The 17,288-nt window shown below is 39.4% G+C and overlaps 2 protein-coding genes across 6 annotated transcripts in view; both read left to right on the top strand.

Moving 5' to 3' along the window:
• Positions 1–1,994: 1,994 nt before the first annotated feature.
• Positions 1,995–6,076, top strand: zgc:101100 (uncharacterized protein LOC445169 homolog). The gene is made up of 4 exons (XM_056379021.1): positions 1,995–2,799; positions 3,435–3,607; positions 4,374–4,549; positions 5,006–6,076. The coding sequence occupies exons 2-4, from the start codon at positions 3,442–3,444 to the stop codon at positions 5,510–5,512; spliced, it is 849 nt and encodes a 282-aa protein (XP_056234996.1). The 5' UTR covers positions 1,995–2,799; positions 3,435–3,441; the 3' UTR covers positions 5,513–6,076.
• A 1,105-nt stretch (positions 6,077–7,181) lies between these two features.
• The window catches only part of csnk1g2b (casein kinase 1, gamma 2b), a 36,346-nt gene continuing 26,239 nt past the window's right edge, over positions 7,182–17,288 (top strand). For 4 of the 5 annotated variants that reach the window (XM_056378018.1, XM_056378016.1, XM_056378017.1 and 1 more), the window contains exons 1-2: positions 7,182–7,330; positions 10,550–11,352. In XM_056378018.1, the coding sequence (XP_056233993.1) occupies positions 11,125–11,352 (228 nt within the window). In that variant the 5' untranslated portion in view covers positions 7,182–7,330; positions 10,550–11,124. Of the gene's footprint in view, positions 7,331–7,436; positions 7,584–10,549; positions 11,353–17,288 lie in introns of those variants that run through there. The other variant, XM_056378015.1, reaches the window with a different exon arrangement.

Genomic DNA, 17,288 nt, shown 5'->3' with positions numbered 1-17,288 from the left:
TCTTACCTCATAAAACTGCTGATCTACTTAAAGGCTAATTGGAATATGATGGTAGAGTTGTTTTGAGTTGTTGTGGGGAATGTGAAGATGAAGCAGCAAGTTTTGGATGACTGAGAAGTGAGGAGCTGAACCCTGGTCGTCTTGATGGGTAGGAGGTGAACCCGGCCGAGCCCTGCTGGCCCGCAGGAGGGGAAATGATCAGAAGGAGGGAGGGGGGACGGTGAGTCAGTGGTAGCAGCTCTGGGATGGGGAGGGTCACACACAACCACACTCTTTGTGTGCCTCTAATCCCCCCAGCCAACACAGCTTTGGCCAGGTTTCATCATGAAAGTGCCATGAAATAACTACTTTTTTTCTCTCCTCGCAGTAAATCTCCCCTAATCCTGCGGGCTGCGGAGACAAAGGCCTCTGGGACCTAATCCTGGAGCTTTTAGTGGGGCTGAGGGGCTGGCCGACAGAGGCTCTTCTAAATGACTTATTTCTATCGGACACTAATATAGCTTGACAGCCAAGAACAGCGAAAGGAGGAGGAAAAAGGCCAGGGGAAAAAAGAGCACAAACATTTTCACATATTTTGGAAGTCTGAGCTGTTGATTGTGTGCGAGTGTGAGAGGAAGAAGTGAACCATGGTTATTGGTCTACAACCTCAAAGTACACAGCGCTGGAGACGTCTCCCATGTTTATCTGTGAATATTGATTTTTTTTTTAAAATTAAACAGTTTCTTTATATGCAGCTGATTTCGGTGCAGGAATGTACCTGTAGCATCTTACTGTGCGTGAGTGTTGGATGAGGATGTGACTTGGCTCTGCAGCATTTAAGGACAGAAGAAGATAAGCAGCAAGTTGTACTGTACTCACTACAAAGCCTTATTCAAGAGAGCTTTATATGCTAAGAAAAAAAAAGTTCAGTTACATCGGGAACATTAAAAAGTGGTTGAATATGATGGACAGTGTGGTTTGATGTGAGTTGTTTTTGCTGTTTTGCTAGTTTAAGCTTTTACTTTTTCACTTTCCATTTTATAAATGAAGTAAGTAAATCCAATTACATTTTAAATAAAATGAACTTGTAGATATAAAGTAAACACACCTTGAAACTAATCACCTTTGTCAAAGGAATTACCATCTGAGAGTTTAATCAACTAGTCAGATTGTACAGGGAACAATATTCATTCAAACAAACTTTTGAAAGTTTACCATTTATGTCCCAGCCTGCTTTAATTGTCAGGAAAACCCTACATTATCATCTACTCCTGAAAATACAGACTGAGGTCAACCCTACATGTTGTGTCACCATTTGAACTACCATTGCCTTTAATGGTCCAATCTACAGCACTTCTAACCTGGAGGAGCAATCTCTTCTCTGTTGTTCTTCTCCTCCTTTTTCTTGTGAACTTGTTTTTTTTGCATCCAAATTGAGCATCTGAGGATGGAGCCTGTTGAGTGTTATGCAGAAGAAGAGAAGAAGAAAACCTTGAGATCACAGAAAACCTGCATGATAAACTGGAAGTGTGGAGTTTGAAAGAAGTGGGATTATAAGAGGCATAAAAGATCTAATGAAAGATGCTGTTCAGTTGCATTATGGGACATGTAGGAACCAGTGCTTGGAGATTTACCCAAATAATAGGGACTAATTAAAAAAATAATATTTCAGCCTCTACTCTGATTTCACCGAAATTCTGCATTCTGATTTTTACTTAAAATAAAAATCGCTAAAATATTATCAGCAAAATATTATCAGCAAAATATAGTTATGTATCAAAAGCAAAAATACTCATTATGGAAAATGACCCCTTTCAAACACAGTGTTTGATCATTATTACTAATGCATCAGTGCATAAACAGTGATTTAATGTTCTAATGAACAGTTTAATTTATAACAATGAATCACATTTTATACACTTTCTTTTATACATGCATTTTTAAAAAATATATTTTTATTTTATTTTGTGGGTAAAAATTAAATATGCAAAGTAACTTGTAACTACAGCTGTCAGATAATTGTAAAAAAAAAATTAAAAAAAGAAGCCTTTAATAAAATAAACAAATAAATAAACAAAAATAGGCTACAGCTACTTTTCATTAGTGGAGTATGGTTTATAAAATGTACCATAAGTGACCTAATGGTGATGTAATGTTGGCGGCTGTAAAATGAGAGGACTTCCTTTCAGTGATGATTTGATGTTTTTTTCTTCTTGGAAAGATTTGTAATTTAGCTCAGCAGCATTTTAAGAAATTGGTTCAGATTAACTTCACATGGTGACAGTTTATAGGCAAAATATGGTGGCTGTTAGCAAAACAAACCCACGGAGAAAACCCCCTCTGTCAAAGCCAGCGGTATGGGAGAAAGAGGACTGAGAAGGAGAGGACAATCAAAGGCTGTTATTTTAATCTGCCCAGCCTCGGAGATTAGCCCACCACATTGTTTTAATTGTTTTAACGGGAGGGAATGAAACGCTCGCTTATAGGGGGATCCTTGGCATAAATCTCTCAAGTTCAATAGTTTCAAAAATTTGAGCCCCTTGCAACCCCCCTCTCTTCCCTCATCCCACCTAATCCCGGCTAATACCTTTCTTTCTATTGGCTAATGGCTGAGGGGAGCCTGGGTAAATGCTTCTTAAATAGTCGTGGGTGAGAATGGTTTCGGAGAATCAGATCCGCGTCACGACAAAGAGCGCTGCTGTGCGAGGATATAAGGCCCGAACTAGGACTAGGACATACTGGACTACGACTCCCCGGGTCCATCGCTGTGCGTAAAAACGCATCTGGAACTCACGCTTCTGCTCAGGGTCCGGAACTCAGGTAAACAGTGAGGAATACACCGAGTGAGGGGGCAATCCTGCTGTGTTGATTGTATAGTGGATTTAAGTGAAATCAGATTTTTTGAGTTTTAAGGTTTGAGCTGTGAGATGCAAAATAGTTGTAAAAATGGGTGCAAGGTGTGAAGACTCTTAAATCAAACCTTCATAAGAGCAAATATATTGCCTTTAAAAGAAAAACGTAATATTTTTAATCCATCTTCCCCAACATAGTCTTTAGCCATTCATACGGACATTTTCTTTAACTTATAAAACGAGACTTCACAGTCTGAACAGTGACTAATAAATTAGACATTAAAGGAAAGGGGACAATAACAAAAAATAGTTTTTGGGAGTGTTCAGACCTAATGTTGGTTCCTCTAATAGTATTTGTTTTTCAATTGATCACATTAACAAATATCTTCATTCATTCTTTAGTAGGCTATTTGCTGCCTTGTCCCCCAATGAAATGAGCTGTTAACAAGTGTATTTAAAGTTTTAGACATACATGTAGAGACTTTGCCGGAGGTTTGAGGGTGGGGGGGAGGGACTTAAATATCTCCTTCAGTATATTCTAATGATATTCATATTAAAAATACACCTTTCGGGGCAGTTGAATAAATCTTTCTGTTCCCTTAGATTCACGATGAACTCTTTGAATTTCTGCGGGCCGTCCAGCGGTGGTGTTTATCCCCTCCACGGTGTCAACTCCATGCTGTTCGACCTGCACCACCAGATGGCGGAGCAGTACCACGTCTACTCTGCAGCAGGCCCCACGGTGCACACCCTCTCTGTGGCTGAGAGGCTGGCAGGTGGGTCATCAGGGTCCTGAACAGACCCCAAAGTGACAATGCGGGAATCTGTGGAGGACCAAGAGTGTCATAGAAATAGATGTTCATTTCATTAATTGATATCTAATTGGACAAATAAAAACAGAAGAATAAATAGACCAAAATGACTAAGTATTTCATCAACTGATGTTTTAATGTGCAATAAAAAGAGTTCTTGAATTCTAAAAACAATTTACAAATGAAACATAAATTAATCAATTAATAGTTCAAATTAATTGTGGATTTTTAAAAAAGAGTAAAAATACATTCATCAATTCCTACATAAATAATGAAAAATCAATATCAATTTGAAAATGTCATTTCAAAAGAGAAATAATTTACTGAATTTACAAACTGAATTAACAACACAGGTTTTAATCAGGCATTTGAATGAACAACTCCCTTTCCCTTTTGCATTCCTATTTTCCTGCCTCGTTTTCCTTTCATTTTAGCTTTTCCATTTACTTCATCATTTAGCATTGCCTTTTTGCCTCTCTACTTAGACTTCCCTTCACATTTTGGGCCACACACCAGTAAAAAGGGGAAAAACCAAATGCTTTGTAACTATTTCCATCACACATGTGGCCCTCCATACACCACTGCCTCCCTGCAACACAGAAAAACAAAAGAGAAATGTAAATGAGAATAACAAATTACTCAGGTTACTCCTCGTCAACTGAAGACAGATTTTCTGTTGACTCAGTTTTGATGAATTTTTTGGGTTTTTTTGGGCTCTCCTTCCCACCAGAGCTGATTCTGGAGGCTCGCTACGGGAACCAGCAGAAACAGCGCCGCAGCCGCACAGCATTCACAGTGACACAGCTGCAGGCGCTGGAGAAAGCCTTCCAACAGACACAGTACCCAGATGTCGGCATGAGAGAAAGGCTGGCTGTTTGCATCAACCTGCCTGAGGCTCGCATTCAGGTGAGAGAAACCTCCATCCAGCAGCTGACTGTAAACCTGAAACCAATAATGCATGATGACAAGTGTTCATTAATGGTGAACAAAACCCTGCTGCATTTACCTTTTCATATTAATATTAATTCATGTAACTTTAATGAGATGAGAGGGGAACGTGAGCAATATGTCTCGTAAGAGAAATACTTTTTATTTTCAGCAATAATACAGTACAAATCTTTTACTAACTCACATAGATGTTATTGTTGAAAATCTTGTTATTTTCCGCTGCCTTATAATGTTATGTTTATTGATTTTATTTTGTTTTTATGCCATTTTAGTTCATTTTTACATCCAGATTACCTCCCGATTTTTAAATAAAAAACCTTTAAAAGACTTTAATTCAGTTTTGTAAAGTTCAGTTTCTTTTAAACTGCCTCAAATAAATAGACTTACCTCAGCAGTTTACTCTCTCTCCTCCAGGTGTGGTTCAAGAACAGGAGGGCAAAGTTTCGTAAAGGTCAGAAGGTCTCCCCGCTCTCCAGAGACAACGGTCTGGAGGAGACACCACATTGCAGGAAGGTGGGACAGGAGGAAGTCAGGACTGAAGACAAACAGGACGTCATCACATCATGCATCGACAGCAACATCCCTCCTCCTCCTCCTCCTCATCCTCATGTGGATAAAATTAGGGATGTTTGCCCTCCCCTCGCCCCTTCAGACTCTGGTATCTCACGGTGCCCCCTCCGGCTACACTCTCCTCCACTTTTCCCTGTCATGACAGGGGAGTGCTACAGCCACCCACCTCACCAGCCTGTTGTAGGAGTGCTGTCCACTGAGCTCGCCCTCCCCCCATTGTTCTGGCCCATCATACAGCAGCACAGCTCCACCCTGGGGGTTCCTCCATCATTAGTTGCTAAAAACTGTAGCCTCTCCCTTCAGACTGCTTGTTCCAGTAAAGCTGTGCCTCGCCCTCACCTGGGGCTGTAACTGATGTGGACTTATACACCTGACACTTAGAGGCAGAAGTTTCCCATTCTCCTGAAGAAATCCTGTGTGGGAGAAGACAGGACAACAAGGTAGAGAGGCACCTACTGCCTTGTTCCTGTAAATATGACTATAGACTGTGCACATAACATTAATTTTTATCTAGCGAGTTTTATTGAATGCCTGTCTAAACTTTGGACTTTAGACGCGAGATGTACAGTGAGTAACACTGGTCTAAAAGGACATAAAGCTGTACAGTCACTTTCTGAGGTTCTTTTTAGTAGACAAAGTCTAATTTGGGTCTGCTTTAAATAACATCTACAGGATGGCTTTAGTTTCACAGTGGTATGAGTTTGTTTGAAAGAGGCTGATGTTTATTCCGTCATGTTTTGGTTCCAGACAAGAAGCAGTGTGTACACTCCATTTAAAGATATTGTTGTCTCTTCCAGCATTATTTAGCTGGCTACAATGCCAAGTAGCTACATGGTAAAAACGATGGTAAGCATTTGAGAAAAGCTCCTTATTGTAACAAAGCACTGCAAAATAGAAATGTGAAATAAAATTATATATTGCTGAATCCTCTGTTGTTGTTTTGTTCTCTTGGATTTTGTGAAGCTCACTGCCAGTAGGATGGGTTTCACTTTCTTAAAATGTACTTTGTGACGCATTTACAAGACTGCAAGAATAAGATTATGTACAGTATTTGTACTCATTAAGAAAACGATGTAAGCTGTTTGATTTAACGCTGAGTGATGATTCAGTATCATCATGTATGGAGAATGGAATTGTATTGCAATTATATGATCATAAGATGTTATCACTTCAGTCAGTTTGATTACTTAATGTGTGATTTTGTATATATTTACCACACTATAATATACTGTATATCAACATTAGAAAAATAGCAACATTATGACATTTTTTTCATAGCACCCCATATTGCAAATTTTACATGACTTTTAGTGTTTTGTGGTACAGCAGAAAACAAACACTTGACAGTAGAAACAAAAGAGGTCTGGACTTTTCCCAAAATGTTTGAATCCTCTGGGCAGCAGATGATAGGAACAAGCTTTTAGATCTTATTAGACAGAGGACAAATATTATAAGGTCTATGCAGTCTCATATGGATTTTCGTCCTTTTAAACAAGGGTATATTTTTTCAGCTCCTGAGTCAGAGATCTCCCTCTTACGTTATTAGTCTGAGATTTGTATAAAATAATGGCAGCAACTAATGATCATATTCATTATTGATTAGTCCGTCAATTTGGTGATTTACCAATTCATCATTTAGTTTATAACTAGCCTAACTGTGAGAATGCCCATGAAAAGCGAACACACTCACATTACTTGTTCAGTCTGAATTAAGGTAGTTCAGTGAGGTAGTTCAACATTACAGAATGTCACGGAAAAAAAAAATCCATATTTGGGATCATACCTGCGGCAAAAATCCCCTATTTCATGTTTAATTATCAAACCAAAGAACAGAGTTGTGTTGCACCCATTCACCGGACTGTAGATGTGTCAATGTCTTCACACTACCTTAGTTTCACTAGTATGAAAAGTGCAACTTTGTCAAACAAATCGATCAGTCTGGAGCAGGAACTCAGTGAGCTACGCAGGTTTGATGTTTTGCTTAATTCGCCAAACCAGTTGCGTCAGTTTTTTCAGCGTAGCGCAGTGACGCTGTGTCCTGGTATCGGGAGGCTTAAAGAGACAACAGCGAAATCATAGCAACTTGGGGACAAGAGAAACGGAATGAGAAAGATACCCACGAACATAAAACCATGTCTTGGACTGCGTTTCGATAGCTAACGTTTACAGGTAACACACTTTGCTTTGGCGACAGAAATTCAGTCGACAGCTGTTGTTTTTTAAAAGACACCGTCTCGCCGTATATTAACGTTCTCACTAGTGTTTCGTGTGCTAGCGTGCTAAGTGGCTAGCTACCGAGCTAAGCGGTAAGAGATCCCCGGCTGCTGTTGCTGAGCAGTCGGTTGGTTAGGATTAAGGAGTTGCCCCGCAGTGCTCAGGTTAATGAATATAACTGGAATCTGAGCAAAAACGACACTTTCAGGTGAAACAAATAAGTATTTTATTATAACGTTACACTAGTTGATAGCATTAGTAACAACGTCGCTAGGGACGTTGTTATTAAGCATTTACTAACTAACCAGCTAGCATAGGGAATGTCAATCAATGAATATTTCATACTCTGTCCTGCTTCGACTTGTTCAATTTGCATTAACGGTAGTTTACTAACAGTTAGCTGGCTTGTGTCGTTAACAGACTGGTTAACGTTGCATCAGTTTTATATCAGACGTTGGGCCGAGAGGAACGGTGTGTTTGGTAGGTGCTAGCCAGGTTAGCTGTGTGACTTGTCGACTAAGCTAAAACGTGAAGGTAAACCTGTACTTTAGATTGCTTTTCCGAAATTGCTGCATGTATATAACACAAGAAAATCGCTTAACTGATACGAATTGGCTACGATTGAACCGTATCAAGATGACTTGAGCTTGCTAACTAACGCCAGGATAGCCTGAGAATATTTGGCCTTGTCCGCCGAACCAGCTAGTCTAACGTTACCGTTAGGTTGTCTGATCACAGTTATTGACGGGGTTTGCTTGTACGATTTTGTTTTCCATTCCTCGTCTCGTATCAGAAAACAAACTTGGTGCAAACATAGGGAGAAAGCAGGTACTTATGATCACCCGAAACTGTCGCTAAATGACAGCTGCCAGCCACTACTCGGTAGCCAGTTAGCTATTAGCGATCATTAACATAAGCTTAAAAAGGCAGGTATTTTTGCACCACATGCGATTAAATTTGGCAATATGGTCACGGTACTACTGTTGAATGTCAACCAGAAGCTTTTTGTTTGTAGCTGGATTCATATTTGAACGTTGGGAATCGTCTTGCGTCGTGTCAGTGCAAGCTAGCTGTACAGACGACAATTTTAGCAAGCTGTCGTTAAAGCCACTGTTTGCCTCAGAATTGAGCTTTTACGAGATATCATTCATAATAATTTTATCCCTGTTTTTGTCAAGGCAAATTCAGTACTTGGAATATATAGCTACTCAGTATGTTTTTAATATCGTGGTAGCTATACCAAACAGCTGATGCGAAAAAACAATACACAACTTCCTGAAATGAGACAGTTAAGATATATGACCAACATTGCCAAAAAAGTTACCTGAGACAAAAACTTATTTAGATCTTTGTTGGTTTTTGGGTACAGCGGGGTTCAAAAGTCTGAGACCATATTTCAATTCTCTGGAAAGGGAAAGTAGTCTCAGACTTTTGGACCCCACTGTACATGCTTTCTCATATTCAAATATGGTCATACTTGTATTTTTAATGCATTATATACCATATATTTTTTTCTTGGCTCATCTTGAGAAAGGGATTTATTGGCATAGTGTACTGACATTTCAGTTGTTGTTATGATCATTAGCATCATACAGGCTGTAATAGCATTTACCCACCTTGTCTTTACTTCTAATCTTGTGACCAAGAGGGCTAGACAAGACTGTGTAATGATTGACTGCATACCTGGCTTATAAATGTGCTCTTCAGTAGGCCTCAGTTGCAACTGTAATTTTAATATAGCTTTGTCTCCCCAAGGAAATGTCATCTCTTTCATTGTTTGCAGAATAAACATGTGTAGAACACATTAAAGTCACAGTGACATTATTTTTGAATGGTTTTAATAAATATGTAACATAAAATAATGCACACATTATCGGTTTACCTATGTCTGATAATGCTGTATTTTAGTCATGTGAAGGCGATAGTAGTTTCTTAGTCTGTCAGATACAGCTGAGCTAGCTGTAGACTAGACTGTATCCAAATCCTTTCAATAATAATAATCCTTTCAAATATTTCCCAATGATGCAAATGTTGTGATGAGATGAGGCATTACAGCAGTCATTGATCCATGTAAGTGCCTTTCCATAGGAAAGAGTAGCTGCCCATTGGTAGTGCCTGCATTACCTGCTCTCTTCAGAACCACCAACATCTTAGATCATGGACATGGGGGAGTTGGGAAAGCTGTTCTGGACAGAGATGTCTGCCTGTAATTGTTTTCAAAAAGCTTCACAGAGATGGTGGAATTTCACTGCCAATGAAAATTGAAATTATGGTTGGTGTTGTTTGTGTCTGACATTGCTTCAATGTCATAATAATAATAATAATAATCATAATAGTGTAGTTTGCTATCTTGTCACTTTTTCCCGGTCCATTTTTGCACACATCTGTACAAAAGTGAAGAAATACTTTCTATTGTATTTGTCTCTGATCCTGGCCTATGCAGATCCTTTTTCACTGTTCTTTTTATCTGAGGATCTGCACACCTGCAAAAGCTGTTGTAGAATGAGCTTGAAACTTTTCTCAATGTTTCACAACATTAGATACATTAGTCTTTTATGCTAAATTACAACTTTGTGATCTACAAAATCTCTGTAAGGCACTCTTTTTTGAGCTTTCAAAAATAGGTTTAATTGTAAAAGAGATCTTTTCTCTTATGTCTGAGGTCCACTGTGGAATATTTCTGCTCATATTGATTACTTTATTGAATTTGCCTTGCACCGGTCTGGAGCAAGATCTCATTTCAGCTGTAGTAAGGAATGGCCACAGTAGACATAATTTGATCTGCAAGTAAAAGGTTTAAGTTTTTTTGTTTTTTTTTCCCTGAATGATGCATATGTAGTATTTGACAGTGCATTTCATTGCAAGTATATAACGGGGTAGCCACTGGAGAAGGAATCTCATTTGCAATTAGTAAACATGATGCATATAACAAGTGTTTAAAATATAATAATAATAATAATAATAATAACAACAATAATAATAATAATAATAATTTAAATAGTTTTTTAAATCTTCAAACAAGCCACAAGATATTATAAACTTAAAAACGTTAAAAGTGAGGTTAGTGTACAAGCTTTAGTATGACATTTGATCCACACTCTACATGCCATACATGAATGAAAATCAGCATCACAACCTAAGGTTTGATTTCTGTCTGTTTTTTACTCTTTGCAGATATCCAGTACATCAGTCCCATCTGTTAGCTGTCGCTGTTTCCTCCAAACTCTGGGTTGCCTCGTCTGTTGTGGCCCTGCAACATGGAGTCTGTCCACTGTGTCACTGAAGGCTGACCAGAAGGAATGAGGCACTCCAGGAGATGTTCCCAAGTGGCCTTGTGGATGCAGTAGCTGGGTTTCGGAGTACTTTTTTATGACTAGTATTGTATGTGTGTCTGTGGGCACATCCTAGCACAACCTGCCTATTCCTCAGGCAGGGACATGCTACTCTGAGACTGAAGCTGGAGAAACACACAAGAAAGGAGCCCCTCTGGTAAACAAGGAACACGAAGAGAAAAGGGAAGCACTCAGCAAAAGAGCTGTCTGATTGACACACGGGGCACTTCAGCTGTAGTTTCAATTTATTTAACTATCTTGTGAACCATTGCACATTTTAGCAGCAACACCTTTCCTCTGTCCTGTGAGATTTGTCTCCCTCCCCCTCCGTAAAGCATCCTCTGTCGTTGTCATTGGAATTTCTATGGTTTGCATGGCTGGAGAATAACCGTGGAGAGGCCAGGGTATCACAAGCTTATGGATTTTGACAAGAGAGGGGGCAAGGGAGAGACAGAGGAAGGGAAAAAGATGTCTAAGACAGCAGGCAGCAGGACTGGACATGGGGGCAGGAGTTCTGGGACCAATTCTGGAGTTCTTATGGTTGGCCCAAACTTCCGTGTGGGTAAAAAAATTGGCTGCGGGAACTTTGGAGAGCTGCGGCTGGGAAAAAATCTCTATACTAATGAATATGTGGCCATCAAACTGGTAAGTGCAACCTTGAAGTTTGTTTATGATCTCAAAAATTCATGTATGTATGAATCCTATGTACCTTTTGTTTATTAATGATGCCGTTCAGCAGTTAAAGTTATGTTAAATGTTTATTTTTAATGTGCAGCAGACTCTACTAGTGCAGTAGACCTGAGAGTGACAGACACAGGAAATAAATTGGAACTGTCCAACGCCCTCTTCCACAGCTTGGTGACATTGACTGTTAATGTGTCAACCATGCTCTATTTGTGTTTGTCAAAGACATGAAGAAGAGAAAGCTCAGATTAGACTGGATACCTTAAGTTGTATCTTGACTGGTGTTTTTTTTCATACAGGCATTTATTTTCTTCTTACAGCATTTAAAAGTAAGGGTCAACTAAAAGTAAACCATCTTTTTCCAACAGTAATATAAATATGAATGTTGCACCATTGGTCAGTCGAATGCCTTATGACTTAGTTATGAACTTAGACCACTGGTCAGCCGGCCGGACAAGTGTTGGAGTTTCAACATTGATCATTGCTTTTTCAAAGTGATTTGGCACGAACAAACAGTGTTGACAACTTAATGACTTTTTTGCTACATTAACCAATTTTTCAGCTCCCTGCAGCTTTTTTTCTGAAAAGCAACTAGCGACAAATCTTTCTGGTTCTTACTTTTTGGACAAACCTTAGCTACTTTCTGTAGAAGAAAGCACCAGTATTGCCCCGTAAGCACAAGGCTGGGCTTTCCTTCTGCAGGCACACCTCTTTATGCTGACTGCATGGCAGCTGACGTGAAGGAGCTTTTAACTTTCTCTTTGAGTGATCATTTTACAAGTAAATATAGCCGAAAATCAAAGCACAGCCGTTGTCTTCAACTTAATGTGAATGGTGAATTTGTCAGAAGATGTCGAGGTTATAAAATCTATAAAATCAAAGACTTTTGACAGTGCAGAGCAGTAGTTAGGAAAGGGCTTTTAAGTGTCAACAATTCAGTCACTATTTCATAGTTGGGCCATTGTCTGACATCAGGAACAGAAAAACATGTAAATGAGAACAGCTTTATTGGGAATTTGGTGGTGCGAAAATACTCTATATGTGAGAACAGAGAGTAGGAGAGAAGCAAACAGATAAATGGCTGAAACTGGCTGACACTAGGCAGAATGCAAATACAACGTGGTCACAGTCAGTAGAGATAATGTCAAATCATGTGGAAGCTCTTCCTTTTAATAAGTTCACACCAGACCTTATGAGCAATCAATAATTTACTGTGTGTTTTTGATTTGTGTCAGCATGAATGTTTTTTTTTCCAGAGCCACTGGTTTAGTAGCACTTAGACTGTGAAAAACCACATGAAATGTCAAGGTCTGTTTGTTTACTGATTGTTAGATTCTAGGGCAGCCAGTGACTGCTCAACCATTTCCTCTGCACATAAACCTCAGATCTTTTTCTTTGCTATAAATGTGTTGCCACTTGTAGCGCTTTGATCACTTGAAGGTAAGACAGATGATAATATTTTCTTGTCTGACTGCCTCAATGCAAGCAAGGCCTAACCCAGACTCCAGTTAAGTAGTCATACAAAAACTGATGGGAGCTAGGCGTCACCTCCACCACAGCTACACTGGTCTGTGTATGATTATCCTTACATTTGTATCTCACAGGGAGGTCATTATCTCTGAACGGGCACCCACTGAAGGCCTTGCGAACCACATAGAAGGCAGAGGTTCGCAAACAGCTGTAATTGCAGTTCTCCTCTCCTCTAAAATCTTTAGTTGTGCTTGCTGCCCCCCCCCCCCGCCTGTGAACCCTCCCATCTGTTTGGGTATTTTTATCCCCATGGTGTCCAGCTATATCTGGATCTGGCATTAGGGCCATAACACTGCTCCATAGATCTCGTGGCTCACTGGACCCAATATTTATCTGAATGTATAATGGTGAGAGGAGGAAGTGTGCTAATGGTGTAAACAAGCATGATAAGGCCTGGGTAATAGTGGGGCATGATTGTGAGGAATCGGGTTTATTTAGGATTTCATTATGAGGACTAATTTCTGATAGCGATTCATGTTTTCTTGTCAGTTGTATTTTTGGAGCTGCAATGATTGCTTCCTTTAATATTCACAATAATTATCTCTTTTAGGCCTAGATTTTCAAAATGAAACAAAAAAATCTGACTCTTGTTACAGTAGTTTTTGACTTGTATACTGGTGTTGCTGGGCCTGACATGGAGAGGGCTTCTCCCTTGTTGGTTCTCGGGCTAACCCAGACCCTAGCACAGTTGTCTGTCCACATGTTTCTGTCTGTCCCTGGTCTCACAGCTCCCTGGGGTAACCCAGTGAATGTCACTGCCTGTCCAGTAGAGCGTCTGTCTTGTCAGAGGCTGTTACTGAGCTCCTGCTTATTGACTAAAACAACAACCCTGTTATCTACAACCACCTGCTAACACATGCTGGACATGAGTGCCTCCTCCATTGTCTGTCAGTCATTTCAATGGTAACTGTACACTTGTAGATTTGTCAAACCTAATATAATTGTAGGTATTGTGAGGTGCAGGAAAAATGCCATTGCTAGTTTGCTTTTACATATTACATATGTTGTACAGTTTCATAGAATTCCCTTTTAAATGAATAAGACAAAATAAGAAATTTTCTGTGAAATAAAGTAGTATATTAGGGCTGCAACTAATGATGATGTTGATATAGTACACAATTCATTAAAAATTATCAAATTAATAATTTAATAACAAAACTAGTCCATAAAAGTTAGAAAATAGTGAAAAATGCCCATCACAGTTTCCAAGAATCCAAGATGAAGCTGGAACCAAAGAAGAAAACTAAAGACTTAGATTGGATTAGACTTGGATTACGAAAAGTTTTCAGTGGTCCAACTTCCCAGTTCACAAACTAATTATTTCAGCTGTAATATACACTATTGAGCTGCAAATATTATTTGATTAATCAGTTGAAAAAAAAAAAACAACTGGTATCTATATTCTTAATTAATTGATTGTTTCATCTAAATTACAAAATCTTGTTGCTTCCAGGCTCTCAGATGTGAAGGTGGGTTTGGACTGTTGGTTGTCCAAAACAAGCATTTAGAGGTTGTAACTTTGGGATAGAGGAAATTGCTCTTTTTTCTAAAATGTATAGACTAAATGATTAATCAATTAATCTACAAAATACTCAGCAGCTTAATTAGTAATAAAAACAACTGTTAGTTTCAGCCCTTATAGATTACACTCCTTCCAACACTCCCCCAGTCATTAAGTCAAGTAGGACAAACATAAATTCTTAACCGACCAACTGTTGGTCTCAGTGAAACTCTAAGTGAGTATGTCAATTATTACTTTGTGACTTGTTGAATAAAGGTTGTTGATCTACCAGGAAACCAATAAGGCTGTGGTAATGTTACATTCAACTTTGTGGAACTGGAAGTGTAAGTTGTTATCTGATTGGTTGAAACTAGTTTAATCTCTTATTTTTTTGTAATGAATTGAAAATGTTTAGCTCCAGATTATTGTACACAGTGATTACTAAGTGTTGAGCTGATACATTATGTGCCGAGTGTCTTGTGTACCAACTTGCCGAGTTGAGCATTTGGGTGGTGCCTGCCTGAACCTGGGACAAAGGTGAATGCCGGTGTCACCCTGCTTCACCACGTGATAGCAGAGATGGATGTATGGCAAGCCAGTGCACTAGATCCTCTGTGAGTGGATCTGGAACTGCTGTGAATGTTGCTGCAAAAAGCAAGAGAGAACGGGTAACTGCAGAGAGCTGAAAGGTCGTCTTTGTTAGCAGGCCTTGTCGACACACAGTGGTTCAGTCTTTGGTTCAGCTGGGTGCTTTCTCACACTGACAAACGCCTGTGTGATGGAGGCAGGACCGTATAGCCAATGCTGTAAGTACACTGCAGGCTTAACTCCCAAGGGGAGATCCCAACGCCTTAAAGAAACAGCAGCATTTAATTTCTGTTTGCTGTCGAGGCTCACTGTACAAACTAGCAACCTCATTTAAAGGGTAAAGGAACACCACCATCTCTGTCAATACACTCTCTAGCATGGTGACATAACTGTCCACTGAGAAAATGACCATTTAATCCTCTTTTCTTTTTTTTCTTTTTTTTGCACATTACTGTTATACTATTTTTATTTAACACACTTGTTATCTTGCATAGTGCTCTCTCTCTCTTTCTTGTACTATCTTCAGGAGTTTGTCTTATCAAGGTCATTGGCCCCCTCTTAACCCCGTCATTGTTTTTGCCTTGGTTTAAAGACACATGCACACACCGATTATCCATCCATTTTCACTGACATTTCTACCAGTCCCCTCTGTTAAAGTTAGTTTGAAACTTTACAGTTTGTATTTCATTATAGCCCATTTTCATGTAGTCAGTCATTCATTGACAGATAAGAGGTGTCTGAGACATACCACCTGCAAAGCTGGTATTATCAGTAATAAGTTATAAATCAGTTGGAGGCTCCTCTTTGTTGTGATGACTTTGACTTTGACAAGTTGCCGTAATATTTTCCCAACATGGGAGGAGAATAATAAGTGAATGTTATGGTGCTGAGACTTACTGTACAACATGGTGCCTACCTATTGCTCAGGGAGAAGGGGCTGAAATTGGAGTGACCATCTAGGTAACACAGTAAACACAGAGACTTACTGTTCATGGTGTGCCACCTATGCACATTCAGAGCAGTGTTTTACCCTATGTATGTTGACAGTGTTTATTCAAAGCAAGGATATATTCTAGACTTGAAAGAGATTTCCTTTTGCCACCCTAAAATATAATGGTAGTCCTGGCTTCTTATTTTTAGCCTGCAACCTTGATTCCTCCGACTGAAATGACAGGCGGACTTTATCAGCCAAAGCTAATTAGGTTTAATTCCATTAGTTGGCCAAACTACAAAATTTAAGTCTTGATTGTTGTGTGACTGGTAAATGTGCTCAGCTGATGCCTCTACCATTTACACTTGAGCAAATATGTTTGCAATGATATACAAACACCACTCTTTTACAAAAAAAAAAAGACACAGTGGGTTGCTGGGGAAATGATCTAGCTAGCTAACAGCTAGCTAAGTTTGTAGTGTAGTGAATAACAGGTTGGAAAAAAAATGTGTAATATGAGACGTGCCGCTTGTATTGACAAACCCGCAAAGAATGATCTCCCGACTCTGCAGTTTCCCTCAGCTCTTTGGATTATATAGTGTCTTTTAGCTCATTGTTTTAAAGTGCATGAATTTACTTATTTGTTCGCTCTCACCGCTCTCATCAGCATTGTTTCCAGCAAAAAATCTCTGATCTTGCTTACTACTTAGCCCAGAGCATCACACTGACAAATTTACCATTTAGGAGGTGAACAAAGTGGGGTACAGATTTGTTTCTCAGGAGTTGGTAAAGACTTAAACAGAGTTACTAAGGAGCGTGAATATTGGGCTTACTGTTTGTCAGGTTGCCACTCCACTCCAAATGAATGCTAATATTGCTCCATGTCTGCTGGATAGGCATATTTACTAACATGTTAGCCATAACACCTTTTTAAGGCAATATGTAAAACATGCTTGTGGTATTAGCTTGTTGTGTAGTTCTGCTCCCAAGTAGAAAAATCATAAATTGGGCTTTAAGTAGTTCATATACTGTATGTTGCGTCCGAAAACTATATGGTATGTAATTGTACTGTATTTATGGGAAAGAGTGGATTGCCTCGGGCAGACTTTTGTTTCCTCTGCCTGAGTCACTGATGCAGAGGCATAAGAGTAAGGCAGTTAATATGAGTAAAGCCACTCACAGTGCTGGTCAGTTATGATTCTCAGAAGGAAATCTGAGGTGTTGTATCCAACTCTCTTCTGTGCCTCCCACTGAAGCTTGATAAGCAGCTCCTGTTGCAGCAGCTTACACCAGCTTGCCATGAGGCAGTTGTCGAAGAACTGTGAACACACAAAAGCTCTATCAGCA

This window comes from Seriola aureovittata, chromosome 6 (assembly GCF_021018895.1).
Source record: "Seriola aureovittata isolate HTS-2021-v1 ecotype China chromosome 6, ASM2101889v1, whole genome shotgun sequence".
In the NCBI taxonomy this organism is placed as follows: Eukaryota; Metazoa; Chordata; class Actinopteri; order Carangiformes; family Carangidae; genus Seriola; species Seriola aureovittata.
This window is presented reverse-complemented; position numbering and strand designations above follow the sequence as displayed.

What these genes read in the sequence shown, in the direction of transcription:
- zgc:101100 (XM_056379021.1), top strand. Translation starts at nt 3,442, where the DNA reads ATGAACTCTTTGAATTTCTGCGGGCCGTCCAGCGGTGGTGTTTATCCC. An exon ending in TGTGGCTGAGAGGCTGGCAG is followed by an intron (nt 3,608 to 4,373) that starts GTGGGTCATCAG and finishes CCTTCCCACCAG; the next exon opens with AGCTGATTCTGGAGGCTCGC. An exon ending in TGCCTGAGGCTCGCATTCAG is followed by an intron (nt 4,550 to 5,005) that starts GTGAGAGAAACC and finishes TCTCTCCTCCAG; the next exon opens with GTGTGGTTCAAGAACAGGAG.